Raw genomic sequence first — 17,975 nt, forward strand, 5'->3', positions numbered from 1 at the left:
TATTGCATTGGAAATATGTATATTTCTTTCTTTTCTTTTTTTTTTTTTTTAAACTGTAGTTGGAAATTTGTATATTTTTATCCTACTGTGTATTGACATATTTTTGTCATGTGCATTTTATTGGAGCAGTCTCTTATATCCCATTGATGGTTAATATATATCCAGTCTTTTATATGGTACTAAGGCCTTTATTCTTCTTTGGCAACTCTGAGCAAACAAAACCCTTTGGTAGGTTGTGCATTGTGCTGCAGAAGGAGTTTTATGACGCACTCCACATTACGACCCATACTTGTCATCCTCTGAAGTGCAGTCACTGGGTTATCCATAAACTGTCTAGCCAAACTACTACAGCAATGTTTTGCTGATTTATCACCAGTAGTTTGCCTCCCATGTCTCTCTGCTTTCTGAACCACTTTATCCCATTGAGAACTTTGATGAGAGTCTGAGCTGCAAATTCTGAATTATACCACAATATGTAACTTTGCTTGTCGCAGGAGGCATGGAGAATCGTGATCTGTATGTTCCCAAATTGTACAGTGCAGCGGAATATGTTGGCGCTATATAAATAAAATGTATTATTATTATTATTATTATTATTATTATTATTATTATTATTATTATTGTTTGTGCAACCGTGAGTGCCAAGATATTAATCATGTAACATGGATTTTAAGAGAGTTTTGCACATGTGATAAACAACAATATTGCTTTATGCTGCGTGGATGCTGATATATAACTAAATGTGCTCAAGTAAATAACAGGTTCCATTGCAAAAAGTTTCTTACAGTGCAATTCCTCAACAATACAAAGTAGGGATTGGCTTATGGGCAATCGAGGACTCCTTTCACCCATGCATGGGTGAAACAACAACTCTTCACAAAGGTAGAGATTTAAATCCTGGATAATAGTATTAAAGGGCTTTTCCCATTAAAATAACCACATTTAAATCTGTAGGCAATTAAAAAAATAAACATTTTTGCAAATATAAATAAATAACAATTTAACATTTTTGTGTTTTAAAAATTTCTTTAACCATCTTAGCGGTGCCAGCCTTGATAAGTTGCAAATAGATACAACCATGAAGACAGGAATTTTCTATGGTTTGAAACCCAGAAACTCAATCATGGTTCCTTGTTGTGGACAGAAAGACTGCATGAGAATATAACCAGGTCACAATAATGAAATTATAACTGCATTTCTGACAGGTGCCATACTGCACCATAGAAATTTCCTACATTTGTTGCAACCAATCAAGACAAAAGATTGTTATCACATTGCATAGAAAATCTTTAAAACTTGACAAACTTTTTAATTAGTTATAGTTGTAAAAATGTTCAAATGGTCACTTTTTACACAAGTAAGTCTCATGTCATTGAGTGTAGTCATTGAGTGTAGGGGCTGTCCTTTTATCTCTTCACACAGTCAGTGAAGAGGGGAAGGATTGATTCTCCTAACAGACAAGTGTGCAATCTCTTGCTGTGTACAAAATCTGGTATGTATTTACAGTGCAATGTTCCCGAATCTCCTATAACATGGTCACTTGGGCTTTTCTCAGATATTTGTTTGCAATTGTATTGTACAGTTACTCCTGGCAGAATGGCAGAACATATTTAATAATGGATAGGGAAGGCCGGCAGACTGCCCACAGTCTCAGAGACAAATATAAACTGTTCCAGCCATAATGGTTTCATTAGTAGCAGAAAAACTGAGAGGACATGAAGTATGAACACTTATACAGTCAAACAACAGATTGGCCAGCACATATTTCAACTTTTCATAAAAAATCAGGTACCCTTTAAGAATTACAGATTTTTGGTAGAATTTTATTTTTTTAAAAGAAATACTTACCTGTCCCTGGCTGTCTGGTATCACCCACCACTGTCCAGTCCAGCAGGACTCATTGGCTTGATCAAGTGGAAGTCCTCGCAGCACGTGACGGAAGGAAAAGTAAAGGGATATCACAGGTCACGTATGTGAGTGACGTCCTGGGTCCTTTGCTTAGCCTTTGATTGGCGTCAGCAGTAAAGAGTTCCACTGGAACAAGCACCATCACTAGGTTTAATATGCATATTAATATCCCCTTATGATTTCTGTGCCAACAGCATACCTGACAGAAATCTGAAGAGCACATAATGACATTTGAATCTCTAAATACTACATCCTCAGGTGCTGAGCCTATATTGTTGAGTAGTCATATCACTTGAAAATCAAAATGTTTTGACACAGCAAAAGGAGAATAGAGTCATATTTTACTAAATAATGATAATATTGAAATAGTAATCATTTGTATTGATACAGTGCCAACAGAACTGAATAATGTCAATAAAATGCAAAACAGTCCACATATTCCACATTAACTCAGGATTCAGCTCCCGGAAATTATGCAAGCCCAAAACACTGGCTGGCAACAACGCAACACATTATTGACAACTACACACAGATACAGTATTATTACATAGTTGTACTATCAATAGGCTAGGATCATGTTACCATTCAGGTAATCATTGTGGGTTTTGTCAGGCTTTACAATATTTTTAAGGCAAGAATAATGCAGTCTGTTGTGTTATTTATGCAGTCAGCAATGCCATATAGAACTTTGACAGCTCCCAATAAAGTTATTGGGGTCATGTCTGGCCATAGTTTCTTTGAAAATTGACCTGTCATACTTCCTATACCTTCCATCATACCTCCTTTATAAACATAAGCGATAAGGCTAATATGATCAGAGCCTTAATGACTAAAAGTATACAAAATTATACAAATTTTAATTAAATAAGGTATCTGTTCAGCCTATGTAACCATATGGCACCATGGCTATCAGTGGGGTTTCACAAGGTTTAAGGTACATTTGCTCACAAGAAACACATTTATAAGACTTCTAAGCCTTTTACCTGAGTATTGAATATCATTTGAATATAATATTACACATGGAATTAAATGAGAATAACTTAGAAAGGCATATACTCAACAGTAATATTTTTTGTGTCTATGTAGCTTTTCTAATGTAACAAATAAATGTTACTAACTACAACTGTGTTTAACATAATACATAAACATATAGCAACAATATTAATATAAATATAGAACGAAACAGACCTGCCAGCTTTGGTTATGATCATTTCAGTGCCTGCTTCATGAAACTTCTTCCAGAGCTCCTTTTCATGAAGATATACTTTAATATTTTCAATTGTCTATAAAATAAAATTGAATTGTTATACATTTTGTAATATTGTATGCACCGTTTTTAACAATTGTAATATGATCTTAAATAAGCCAAACAAAATATTAGTCATCTCACATAATATCAGTCAACAGCTTCACAGTTCTGTCTCTGCCAAGTTTGACACTTTCTTTTAGTGTTCATGAATGAAATTGTTGTAACCTCTATGACACTGACAGGAATGTGTGTTTAACCTAATGTTTTAGACTCTACGGACATAGCGAAATAGTGAACACTCCTTCAAAGCTTCAGCCATCAGTGATGATGAGACATGGTGAGAATGCATAGACTATAACATGCTGTTTATGCAGCTGTGTATTACTGTATATACGCCAGTCACTAAAATAACATACTGACAGCCATTGTAGTATAACACATTTCAAAAATAAGGTAAGTTAAGAGTTAATCACGGTTTTTCCTGAAGAGGACTTTCTGCTTCCATTATACCTATAGGGGAACTGCCAACATTTCTGTAGGTATAATTGACATGCTGCGCTTTCCAAAAATGAACAGTTTTGGAAAATCACAGCATTTCCTCTGCGATATGCTTCTGCAATGTGTGGATGGGATTCGCTAGAATTCTATCCACTTTGTAGGGACTGTAAAACACCACGATGGGGATTTCACCCATAAGCTATTCTAGGGGCTGTCAGTAAGATAGTGAACATACTGTTTTTGTGTCATATTGAAATGTTGCTGACAAGAAAACCAACTTTTTTATCAGTATGAAAATGTTGCCATGTTTGTTGCACCCATGTGTGAACACACTTTCTATAGCACCTGTGTTCATTGTGTCTTTCTGATCACTGCTCAGTGAAGCCCTCTAATAAAACAATTGATGGGTCCCAATGTGTAGTGACACAGAATAAAGAGAGTTGCCCTGAACATACTGCCTTTCCTGAACAGCACATTTGCAGACAAGCTGAGAGGGGCTTTTCTCAGCAGCCAGTTTGCACTTTGACACAATAAAACGTACATTCAAGATAACACTAAGAGCCGATGCAAAAGCATAAGATTAGTAGATTGTAAGCCCTCGCGGGCAGGGCCCTCTACCCCACTGTGCCAGCCGATCACTGTTAGTATTATATCTACCTGTATATTCTGTGTATTGTATGTAACCCCCAAATGTAAAGCACCATGGAATTAATGCTGCTATATAAATAAACAATAATAATAATAATAGTAGTAGTTCAGAAGCCATTTTGATGGTGGAAGACAACAGTGTTTTTGGAATTATTGAGGGGTCTCATTTCACACTCCCCCATTCAGCTATTTAGTAAGTGCGCTTGTAGCTACTAGCAAAGAATCCTAGAAGGGCTTCTTTTAAATACATGCCATGATATAGCAAATTCCTACAGGAATGGATATATCATAGAATAAGGATTGGTAAATATTCTATTTTTCATGAACATTCAGTAATGTGTTTATTCACGAAATGATCCAATTGAAAGCAGCTTTATAACACTTTAGGGTTTTAGAAGTAAGAACATCGGACAGGTTAATAAAGTGTGCCAGAATTCTGGACTTAAAGTGAGCCAGAAAATCTAAATATGAAAACATTTACAACTTTTTATCCATAATAGTAAAATGATAGGTGTTTTCCATACCATTAGTAAGTAAGAGCTTGTTTTACCAATATGGAATGATTGTAAAAAATAAACAAAATGGCTGCCATTGCTGTCCTAGGAGGGTTTCCTGCGGCTAGAGGGAAGGAGCCTGGGTCAGAGAGTATAACAATCATTTCGGCTTGGGTTGTGCAGCATCCTGGAGCACTAGCTGTGGCTGCAGTATTAGTAATGGAGCAGTACAACTTCTCATAGCTGCTCCACAATTATCTATTGAGACGGCAGCCATATTAAAAAGTCCTGTCAGCTTTTACAGTCTCATCAGAAACCAATGACATTATACCCGGCCACTGACTGGTAACTTGAATGAATTCTACACAGAGGACAGCACTGTTGGCCATTTTGTTTTTTTCACTCGTATAGGCGAAATGAGCTCATGCATATTACTAAGGCTAGGTTCACATCTGCACCAGAGTCTCTGTTGAAGACTCCACTACAAGAACTGCCTAAAATTTGCAGAGAGAAAAGTTTTTCTCTACCAGTTTCAGTATAAAAATGGTGGACACCCAACATACACCCGGGAAATCACATTATAGTCTATGGGTCTGTAAGATCTACAGGTAAGCTCTGTTTTTGTGGTACGTCTCTCCATCGTTCGGGTCCCCCAATGGACCAAACCAATAGACACATGTAAACCTAACCTAAGAGAATGCAGTTATTTGTTTAAGTTATTGTTTTTCCCTCAATTTCCAGAGAACCCTATAATCATTCCATCACACCACCGTACAGTATCGCCAAATATTTTTTCATTGTGTATAATTTTTTGCTTTAATATTTAATGAGAATAGATGATCTGTGATTAGCTATATCCATGAATCTTATTTGATAGATAGATATTATGGACAGGCTGACCCTATTCCACTTAAGAATCCCATATTTGCCAGAAGTCAAATTCATCAATTCACATTAGTGTCTTAAAAATAACATATTAAAACATTAAGGCTAAAGCCCCATGCAGCAAAGAACAGAAAAAAACACTGCAGAGTCAAAACACAGCGGAAATGCATCGCAATTTTTTCTGCAGCATTTTTCGTTTTTGCTGAGTTTTTCTATGCAGATTTTCTCCCTTTTTAAACCTATAGGTAAAATGTCATGCTGTGATTTTTAAAAATGTGGGCATTTTTGAAAATATAGCTATTCCGCAGAGGATTGTTTTCTGTGATGTATGGATAGGATTAGCCAGAATCTTATTCACTTTGCAGATACCTTAAAAAGCTGTGTGTGTGTGGGGGGGGGGGGGGGGAGTTCTGCAGCGTTTCCCCAGTGTTAAAAAAAGATGCTGCATTTTCGCAACGTGGGGTTTCAGCCTAAATCAGTAATATATTGTTTGTAAAATATATTTCAAAATAATTTTGGTTCCCACTGTTGAGAAGGGCTAACATGAATTATGAATAGAGAAAGATGATGTTATAGCAGAAACAAGATGTTGTATCACTTAAGACATTAACAAATAGATACATACGAATGCCACCGCCAGACATCTTTTCATAAAACCGGTAAACAGATTCCTCTTCTTTGTGTCATTCAATGTACTGGTTGCCCATACATCACAGAATACAATATAAAATGATCACACTCACCCACAAATCCACCCATAGCACTATGCCCAACTATATGTCCTCTCTTGTCACTGTATACCTCCTTAACCATCCTCCCCTTTCTGCCAATGACCTTAGACTCATATCTGTTATCTGAACATCTGACTCCCATCTCCAAGACTTTTCTCAAGCTGCATCATTGCTCTGGAATGCTTTACCCCAGACAATCCAATTAATCCCCAACTACAGAAGCTTCAAAACTGCCCTACAATCACATCTGTTTAGACAGGTTTATCACATGACCAGATCACAGTGTACAGTGCGGAGGTGTAGAACAGTAACATTTTTTACCTTTCCTCCTCTGTTCCTCAGATTCTGTCCTCTCCATCTAGAAGCTACTCTGCACTCACAGATACGGGCTAGTGACGGCTCATGCAGCTTCAATTACACAACCTTTTCTAGGTTGAGGGGATATCCACCATTTAGGTGTGTGGAGACTTATTAAGCCATGAGCGCTCCACTGTGCAAAGGAACATGGGAAGAATATGCAAATATGACTTCCATGATGTAATTAGGATTCCAGTGCCTCAAGTATGCACACCAATAGAGGGCGCTCCTGGCATCCTAATTACATAATGGAAGTCAGAACAACCTTTTCTATTAAAAGATGGCCGGACCATTGCAAACAATCCCTCTGACCTCTTGCGTCACCCTATCTCTTCATAGAATGTAAGCAGGGCCTATTGTTTGATATGTTTATTTCTTTGTCACATTGTAATGTCTCATATTGTCTGTTCATGTGTCCTCTGAGTTGTAAAGTGCTGTGGTATATGTTGGCGCTATATAAACTTGGGATAAGTGTGAACATCAGCAAATAGCCTCATTTGGCTGGTGTAGTAAAAAGAACATTATATTAGTGACCCCTAACCTTTCAGTAGCCTTTTACTTAAACAGTGATTGCCTCCTGACCTTAGGCCTTTAGTTCAGCCAAATATAACTAAAGAATCCAAAGTCACAGACAAAGAAAAAGTCTTACAACCCTGAGAAAAGTACAACGATGATTCTGCTCAGAAACTGTGGTAACTTTATTGTCTCCATATGATCATGTGTGGATTTAATTATATATAAGTTGCAAATTAAAAAAAAAGTAGGATACAAAAAAATGAGATAGAATTATTTCTCTTTCTTACAGATTCACTCATGCAGTAGTATTAGAAAATTGGGTGACTGTGACTTAACTGAGCTTACCTAAAATGTTTTGAGCATAAAAAATAATGTAATGAGTATTATATTTTTTTAAAATGTATATGCAGTAATATTAAACTCTGTTTCCCTGCAATTTATGATCAGAATAAACAAATTAATATCAAGCACAATAAGACCAAGGTGCTATGTATATGGAAGTGATGTCTCCAGGTGGCTGTGCAGAGGAAGATGGAATCCCTATGTCTGTGTACTATGGATATGTACCTGTATATATGGTGTGCTCTATATTTGTGTAAAAGTCGTGTCTCTAAGAAGTGAATACCTTCTTAGTAAAGTCATTTTAAAAAACAAAGCAATTGTTGTGACTATTTTCCCATAGCTTTCCTATTGGAGGACTCTTTATCTTGGTGTATATGGAGTGTTATCAATAACCTATTTTTCAGTTCTTTGCAAAGACAGTTGAACACTATATGGCTAACCTAAGTTACTTTTGTGGACCATCTGGTTTTTCAAGTTAAAAGGATTCACCTATAGGCACAAAATAGTCTAAATGCAAAAATGTAACAAGTCCTCTGATCCACCAGCAGCAGCCCAATCTATACTGTTGTGCTGATGTCATTATATTTGTGCTCAGGTTGTCACTGCAGCCAAATACTGACCTCAGCAGTGACTTACATGAATGGGACATGACTACTGGCACCAAAACAGTCACATGTCATTTTTTACTGTACTGTTTAGGCTTTTTTTCCGAATGTTAATCGCACATGTATTTACGTTGTTTAGAGATGAGCGAGTAATGAAATATTCGAAAATTCAAAATTCGATTTGAGTAGACCTCAATATTCAACTATTCATTCGAATATTGAATCCCATTATAGTCTATGGGAAAAACATGCTCGTTTTAGGGAAACCAAAATTTGACCAATTGGAGTCACCAAGTCCACAATGACACCTCAGGAAATAATGCCAACAACTCTGGAATGCAACTGGGACAGCAGAGGAAGCATGCCTGGGTGCATCTAATATGCCCAAGTCCCAGTATTATTATTATTATTTTTACTGCTGCTACTACTGATTTAGCAAGCAAATGACTGTGTAATTTTTTTTCCAATGCCTACATTGTCGTAGTTCCTGTCCCCCTTACCCTGCATAGTTATTGGCATAAAAAAGCGCCAGGGAAGGTGGGAGGGGAATCGAAATTTTACTGCGTTTACCGTGTGGTATTCAATCGAGTACAAGTATTTTGAATATTGTAGTATTTGATCGAATACCTACTCAACCGAATACTACTTGCTCATCTCTAACCTTGATTTTTTCTTTTTGTTTCTATAATATAGTGTCTGGCACAGTAGCTGTAATACAACTACTCTGTATATTTTAATAAAGAGCTGAAACGTGTGTGAGTATTGTAGAGTCGAATTCACTCATATATCGCATCCAGCAAGTCAGACGCAAAGAATGATAGCAATAAGCTTAACTATAGGATGTAGAGCTCTGTAGGGTAGGTGGAACACAAGAAAGCCTTGTATATTAGAAAAAAGGATGTACCGTTGTCATGAAGAATGAGAGTCAAGCCATTGGCATGGCAAGGAACACTGGTGTAGTGTGGTAGTAGTAGAGAGGTTTGTAAAATAACAATAGGACTTCAAATTTTATTAGAAATTTTACAATAATTTATATACTGTAATATATAATGCAAATACAAAGGTTACTAAGTGAAGATAGTGACATTGCAGAAAAGTGATTTGGAGGTGCCCTGGTCTTTAGCGACAATCACCTATTGAGAGGAAGTGTCCTAAATCATTTTCTGAAGTCTTAAGTCATAGTAACCTATGAAGAAGTGTCGTAAATCATTATTCTGAGGTATTTTGGAAAGATGGCTTCATAAAATAAAATAATTCACTTTACAGCTTATTATGACTTGGCATGGTCAATGAAGCTTAAGTAAGCTAGAATAGTTCTATGTGCAGCAGAAAAGCTGGCTTGGCACAATACTCGGTAAAGGACAGCCTTGTTGATAACACTTGTAAAACTACTATGTTAAACTAAAGAAAACAACATAAAAGCTGGAATGTATTACGTTTATTATTTTATATCTCTATATCTGCCAAAAAATAATTTCAAAGGACTCACCAGGGAAAAAATTTGCCTTTGATAACTTGAAATAATGATGTCAAACCCATTTCGTCTCACAATGCACAAAGAGGCAGGCCATTAAAAACACCTCCTTACATGTGTAAATGCATTAGCTCTTAAAAGATTTCTACAATTAGGTTTTGCCCTTGTTGATGATGGGGGAGATCAACATGTTGGCAAATTAGCTATATTTGGAATAGAATGAATGACTAAATATCGCAGCGATTTGTCAAAAGCGCTCCGAATGGGGATTGTCACTGAATTGGTTAAGCTGTTTGCAGTATTTCTGCATAGTTAACTACTGTATGTTTCCTACAAAAAAAAAATGTATATAGTGTTTGCTCGTTGTTTACAATGGGAGTAGAGAGAGTTAATATACTGAAATATGTTTCAAGTCAGAAACACTTGATTTGAGCATTCGATTAAGAACAAATACATTTGGTTAAATGTTCACGATTTCCCAGAAATGACTTTTATTAGACTTTTTTCACATGTGGTATGGTTTGACCGTATGGTTGAAAAAAGACGTGTGTCCATTACATTCAACCAAGGGATGGATAGAGGCATGACTGAAAGGACAAGTGAAGGAGATAATAATTCTATACATTTTCATAAGCATCAATGCTATTGTGCTCTAAAAACGCATTTAAGTAATTTTTGAAACTGTCATTTGTGACCAACTATGCCTCAAATCTACAGTCCTTACAGTAAAGAAGCCTTGTTGTCCAGGGAGGTTGAACTTTTTTTTCTCTAGATGGGACATTTATAAATTTAACAGGTTTATCTCATATCTCCTTAAACACCTATTCTCAAGACTAAGTTTAACTTAGGTCGGGGCCCCACGTTGCATGTTACAGTACCTGCAAAGTGGATGGGATTATGGATTCTGCGTTTTTGGAGCATGCATGTCAATTATACCTGCAGAAATGCTCCATGCCCCTTATTAGCTTTGTGTCTCTCCATTGTACCTTTTCCAACTCAAAGACATCCTTTCTCTGTGAACTGGTTCCCAGGACTGAACTGCATATTCCAATTGGGGTCACACCAATGACTTATAAAGGGGTAATATTACATCCCTGTCCCATGAGTCCATACTCCTTTTTATATTTGACAATATCCTGTTGACCTTAAAAGTAGCTGATTGACATTGCATGCTATGATTTAGTTTAGTAGAGGCATGGCCTTTAGACAGAGTTTCACAACTTGCTGCATGCTAAGCTATTTTGCCTACGTTGCATTGTGATGGGCATATGACTTGCACTGTTCACTATATTTATTAGTACATGTCTTTCGGGCTGGTGCCGGTTATTGCATGGTCAATGTTTTGGGAAGCTTCTGTCTACCGGATCACACATTGAATTTATATGGGCGAAATGGAGTTGCGTCTAAGACTTGCACCATGGGATAGTTACATGGTGTACTCGTGCAGTGAGATTCATTGGTGCCAGGAGTGTAATGGAATTGACAATTGAAACAATTCCCAAGTGATGGAATTAGTACTTACAAAATTTCCAAATTCAATAGAAAAAAAACATCAGATCAAAGCTAGCTCCTCCAACACCGTTCTTTTTGGTAGAGTCTAAGGCACATTTCAGGTTTTCACCACAACCCAACACAAGGATATATGGACTTTGTGGTTCAGATACCCTAGTGTCTGAAAATAGGTGCAATTGTGGGTTAAAGACACTAATCTACAGTGGACAGAGTAAAACATAAAAGGCAGGTAAAAACCAGGATAGCACAGAAATATCCAAATCAATAGCATAAGAATAACTGTGTTGAAGCCAGGGTTGAGTCCTGGATTTCCCAGAAAAAGCCAAATCAGTAAGTAATCAGATAACCAGGAAAGCAAGCCAACATCAGTAACCCGGGAAATATCAGATAATCAGATAGAACACAACCTAAAGTACAATCAATAGCAGGCACCACATCAGTCTGAATGCACAGTTTTTATACCCTGTATCAGTTTAGGATTAAACAATGAGGCAATAGAGATGAGCGAACAGTGTTCTATCGAACACATGTTCGATCGGATATCAGGGTGTTCGCCATGTTCGAATCGAATCGAACACCACGTGGTAAAGTGCGCCAAAATTCGATTCCCCTCCCACCTTCCCTGGCGCCTTTTTTGCACCAATAACAGCGCAGGGGAGGTGGGACAGGAACTACGACACTGGGGGCATTGAAAAAAATTGGAAAAAGTCATTGGCTGCCGAAATCAGGTGACCTCCATTTTAGACGAATAGTGGATTTCAAATCCGGGTCATATGAGAATGTGAACTTTGTGACTATGAGACAGGGATAGCTGTACAGGCAGGGATAGCTAGGGATAACCTTTATTTAGGGGGGAATGTTATTAAAAATAACTTTTTGGGGCTCTATCGGGTGTGTAATTGTGATTTTTGTGAGATAAACTTTTTCCCATAGGGATGCATTGGCCAGCGCTGATTGGCCGAATTCCGTACTCTGGCCAATCAGTGCTGGCCAATGCATTCTATTAGCTTGATGAAGCAGAGTGTGCACAAGGGTTCAAGCGCACCCTCGGCTCTGATGTAGCAGAGCCGAGGCTGCACAAGGGTTCAAGCGCACCCTCGGCTCTGATGTAGGAGAGCCGAGGGTGCACTTGAACCCTTGTGCACCCTCAGCTCTGCTACATCAGAGCCGAGGGTGCGCTTGAACCCTTGTGCACACTCTGCTTCATCAAGCTAATAGAATGCATTGGCCAGCGCTGATTGGCCAATGTATTCTATTAGCCTGATGAAGTAGAGCTGAATGTGTGTGCTAAGCACACACATTCAGCTCTACTTCATCGGGCTAATAGAATGCATTGGCCAGCGCTGATTGGCCAGAGTACGGAACTCGACCAATCAGCGCTGGCTCTGCTGGAGGAGGCGGAGTCTAAGATCGCTCCACACCAGTCTCCATTCAGGTCCGACCTTAGACTCCGCCTCCTCTGGCAGAGCCAGCGCTGATTGGCCGAAGGCTGGCCAATGCATTCCTATGCGAATGCAGAGACTTAGCAGTGCTGAGTCAGTTTTGCTCAACTACACATCTGATGCACACTCGGCACTGCTACATCAGATGTAGCAATCTGATGTAGCAGAGCCGAGGGTGCACTAGAACCCCTGTGCAAACTCAGTTCACGCTAATAGAATGCATTGGCCAGCGCTGATTGGCCAATGCATTCTATTAGCCCGATGAAGTAGAGCTGAATGTGTGTGCTAAGCACACACATTCAGCACTGCTTCATCAAGCCAATACAATGCATTAGCCAGTGCTGATTGGCCAGAGTACGGAATTCGGCCAATCAGCGCTGGCTCTGCTGGAGGAGGCGGAGTCTAAGGTCGGACCTGAATGGAGACTGGTGTGGAGCGATCTTAGACTCCGCCTCCTCCAGCAGAGCCAGCGCTGATTGGTCGAGTTCCGTACTCTGGCCAATCAGCGCTGGCCAATGCATTCTATTAGCCCGATGAAGTAGAGCTGAATGTGTGTGCTTAGCACACACATTCAGCTCTACTTCATCAGGCTAATAGAATACATTGGCCAATCAGCGCTGGCCAATGCATTCTATTAGCTTGATGAAGCAGAGTGTGCACAAGGGTTCAAGCGCACCCTCGGCTCTGATGTAGCAGAGCTGAGGGTGCACAAGGGTTCAAGTGCACCCTCGGCTCTCCTACATCAGAGCCGAGGGTGCGCTTGAACCCTTGTGCACACTCTGCTTCATCAAGCTAATAGAATGCATTGGCCAGCACTGATTGGCCAGAGTACGGAATTCGGCCAATCAGCGCTGGCCAATGCATTCTATTAGCCCGATGAAGTAGAGCTGAATGTGTGTGCTAAGCACACACATTCAGCACTGCTTCATCACGCCAATACAATGCATTAGCCAGTGCTGATTGGCCAGAGTACGGAATTCGGCCAATCAGCGCTGGCTCTGCTGGAGGAGGCGGAGTCTAAGATCGCTCCACACCAGTCTCCATTCAGGTCCGACCTTAGACTCCGCCTCCTCCAGCAGAGCCAGCGCTGATTGGTCGAGTTCCGTACTCTGGCCAATCAGCGCTGGCCAATGCATTCTATTAGCCCGATGAAGTAGAGCTGAATGTGTGTGCTTAGCACACACATTCAGCTCTACTTCATCGGGCTAATAGAATGCATTGGCCAGCGCTGATTGGCCGAATTCCGTACTCTGGCCAATCAGCACTGGCTAATGCATTGTATTGGCTTGATGAAGCAGTGCTGAATGTGTGTGCTTAGCACACACATTCAGCTCTACTTCATCGGGCTAATAGAATGCATTGGCCAATCAGCGCTGGCCAATGCATTCTATTAGCGTGAACTGAGTTTGCACAGGGGTTCTAGTGCACCCTCGGCTCTGCTACATCAGATTGCTAAATCTGATGTAGCAGTGCCGAGTGTGCATCAGATGTGTAGTTGAGCAAAACTGACTCAGCACTGCTAAGTCTGCATTCGCATAGGAATGCATTGGCCAGCCTTCGGCCAATCAGCGCTGGCTCTGCCGGAGGAGGCGGAGTCTAAGGTCGGACCTGAATGGAGACTGGTGTGGAGCGACCTTAGACTCCGCCTCCTCCAGCAGAGCCAGCGCTGATTGGCCGAATTCCGTACTCTGGCCAATCAGCACTGGCTAATGCATTGTATTGGCTTGATGAAGCAGTGCTGAATGTGTGTGCTTAGCACACACATTCAGCTCTACTTCATCGGGCTAATAGAATGCATTGGCCAGCGCTGATTGGCCGAATTCCGTACTCTGGCCAATCAGCACTGGCTAATGCATTGTATTGGCTTGATGAAGCAGTGCTGAATGTGTGTGCTTAGCACACACATTCAGCTCTACTTCATCGGGCTAATAGAATGCATTGGCCAATCAGCGCTGGCCAATGCATTCTATTAGCGTGAACTGAGTTTGCACAGGGGTTCTAGTGCACCCTCGGCTCTGCTACATCAGATTGCTACATCTGATGTAGCAGTGCCGAGTGTGCATCAGATGTGTAGTTGAGCAAAACTGACTCAGCACTGCTAAGTCTGCATTCGCATAGGAATGCATTGGCCAGCCTTCGGCCAATCAGCGCTGGCTCTGCCGGAGGAGGCGGAGTCTAAGGTCGGACCTGAATGGAGACTGGTGTGGAGCGACCTTAGACTCCGCCTCCTCCAGCAGAGCCAGCGCTGATTGGCCGAATTCCGTACTCTGGCCAATCAGCACTGGCTAATGCATTGTATTGACTTGATGAAGCAGTGCTGAATGTGTGTGCTTAGCACACACATTCAGCTCTACTTCATCGGGCTAATAGAATGCATTGGCCAGCGCTGATTGGCCGAATTCCGTACTCTGGCCAATCAGCACTGGCTAATGCATTGTATTGGCTTGATGAAGCAGTGCTGAATGTGTGTGCTTAGCACACACATTCAGCTCTACTTCATCGGGCTAATAGAATGCATTGGCCAATCAGCGCTGGCCAATGCATTCTATTAGCGTGAACTGAGTTTGCACAGGGGTTCTAGTGCACCCTCGGCTCTGCTACATCAGATTGCTACATCTGATGTAGCAGTGCCGAGTGTGCATCAGATGTGTAGTTGAGCAAAACTGACTCAGCACTGCTAAGTCTGCATTCGCATAGGAATGCATTGGCCAGCCTTCGGCCAATCAGCGCTGGCTCTGCCGGAGGAGGCGGAGTCTAAGGTCGGACCTGAATGGAGACTGGTGTGGAGCTATCTTAGACTCCGCCTCCTCCAGCAGAGCCAGCGCTGATTGGTCGAGTTCCGTACTCTGGCCAATCAGCACTGGCCAATGCATTTCTATGGGGAAAAGTTAGCTTGCGAAAATCGCAAACTGACAGGGATTTCCATGAAATAAAGTGACTTTTATGCCCCCAGACATGCTTCCCCTGCTGTCCCAGTGTCATTCCAGGGTGTTGGTATCATTTCCTGGGGTGTCATAGTGGACTTGGTGACCCTCCAGACACGAATTTGGGTTTCCCCCTTAACGAGTTTATGTTCCCCATAGACTATAATGGGGTTCGAAACCCATTCGAACACTCGAACAGTGAGCGGCTGTTCGAATCGAATTTCGAACCTCGAACATTTTAGTGTTCGCTCATCTCTATGAGGCAACACATTGGTATGCTCAGCCACCAAGAGCTTTGACTAAGTGCAGACCCACCCAGAGTTTCACTTATAGGCATAGCAACCTTAAAGTGATGGCAGTGAGCATATCTGAAAAGTATCATGGATAGTAATATAAATACATATATTGAGATTCTTGACAAGTAGATGAATTGACTACCCATTGTGAGAACGGACATACAATTTAAGGGCATGTTCTCACACTTGGGGTATTTGGAGGAGCTTGTCGAGTTCACTGGAGCTGAGGTCCATATGGAGGGCCACAATTAGCCTGAGATAAAGAGATATCTCATGACCCTTAACATCAACTGGTTCTTGGAACCCAGCAACCACCATTACCCTAATCAGCCAAGACACAGATTTGTGAGAGACAAGCATTGTATCCAAAATGCTAGCAGAAGCACGGGGTTCCTCTGTTTAGATGTTGTACATCCGGTCTGCTGTGGTGTAAGCTGTTTCTATCCAGCAAAGAATAGGTACCAGGTAATACTCCCTCAGTTATCAGCTTTCTGTTTCAGTCCTGTACCATGAGCTGACTATTTGTGTCATGTCTCAGAGGGAAGCCATGAGCAGTAGACATTTTTCTTGCTTGCAATGAATTATGGTTTGAGCAGACTAGCGTAGACTATGAAATTGGAGACTTTTAATTGATGAGTTATTTCTCATTTTTACAAAAACCTATTGCCTTTCAGAAGTCTGGAGAACTATCCAAACACTACATGTCAGGTTGCACAAACACAGTGGGCCGGGAATAAATATTTCTGCAGACAATTTTATGAAATACATATAAATTAGAAAAAGATATATGCCCATGCACCATACGCATGTACAACTTGCCGTCATCTTTTCTAACTTTTACACTTGGCCAACAGTTTTCTAATTGTATTGTGAAACAGCATACACGGCATACAGAAAGCTTGTACAATATCTCCCACAACAAAAAAATTGGACATTTGACAAAAAATCTAAACTGTTGTAAACTGGATAGAGCTTTTTCTAAAGTGTGAAATGTCACATACTGGTAAACCCTGTACTGGCAGTGCACCACATGCTTAAAGTAGTTATCTAGCTTGCACAGACAATCCCCCAGGAGCATTCATATGTATAGAAATTATAAGCAGTTAGGGGCCACATGGTGGCTCAGTGGCTAGCACTGCAGCATTGGAGTCCTGGTGTTCATATCCCGTCAAGGGCAAAAAACCATCTGCAAGGAGTTTGTATGTTCTCCCTGTGTTTGCATGGATTTCCATCCCATATTCCAAAGACATACTGATAGGGAAAAATGTACATTGTGAGCCCTATGTGGGGCTCACAATCTACATGAAAAAAAAAAAGAAATAATATATTTAGTTTTGAATTTTGGCCCATTGCTGTTACCCATGCATGTTTACATCCTTGATGGTACATAACAAGTGATTGTAACTACTAGTAGAAAGCTGCAGTGGTGATGTGCTGGATATACTGAATTCTCCATGTTGGCCAGTAACCAACATTCCCATGCATAGTGCATGTACAACAGTTCACTAAAAAATAGGTATAATTTCATAGAAGGATCCATGGCACTTGTTATGTTTACACAGTTGGAACCTGAGGGATACTTTTGGAATGGCTCTTCTATTCTGCCTTTCATACTGTTATGTCTACTATATGGTGCTATGCTTTTCACCTTGGTCATTAGATTTTTTTTATGGTAGATGCATAGTTATAGCCATGTAGCATGATCAACATCATAACACTTTGTACAGCATAATGTACAGTGTGATACTGGCAAATATACAAGACAAGTGGTCAAGTACCAGTTGAGCGGCTTTTTAGGCCAGATCATACATTTTGAATAAGGGAGTCCCATGACAGAGGGGAGGTCCCAAAGAAGCCCTATATTTGCCTAAACCAATTCTACATGTTTGGAACATCTCTGTGATAAAGATACGTTTTACAATTATGTGCTTCCTACTCTCTGTTTCAGCCAGTCAATATATGGAAACATCATTGTACAATGCACTTCCAATTTTATCTTTCTTTATATTTCTTGTGAAAATAGAGTAAATGAAAGCTGCTGTTCTACGTTATTGGACATATAAGACAGGGAGAGGTCGCCTGAAGAAGTCTCCA

General features: G+C 40.3%; 1 protein-coding gene across 1 annotated transcript in view; it reads right to left on the minus strand.

The window, feature by feature from the left end:
- The window catches only part of TBX4 (T-box transcription factor 4), a 127,595-nt gene that overhangs the window by 96,527 nt on the left and 13,093 nt on the right, over positions 1–17,975 (minus strand). The window contains exon 3 of the mRNA XM_075264774.1: positions 3,097–3,191. Coding sequence (XP_075120875.1) covers positions 3,097–3,191 — 95 coding nt within the window. The remainder of the gene's footprint in view (positions 1–3,096; positions 3,192–17,975) is intronic.

Source organism: Leptodactylus fuscus, chromosome 2 (assembly GCF_031893055.1).
Source record: "Leptodactylus fuscus isolate aLepFus1 chromosome 2, aLepFus1.hap2, whole genome shotgun sequence".
NCBI lineage: Eukaryota > Metazoa > Chordata > Amphibia > Anura > Leptodactylidae > Leptodactylus > Leptodactylus fuscus.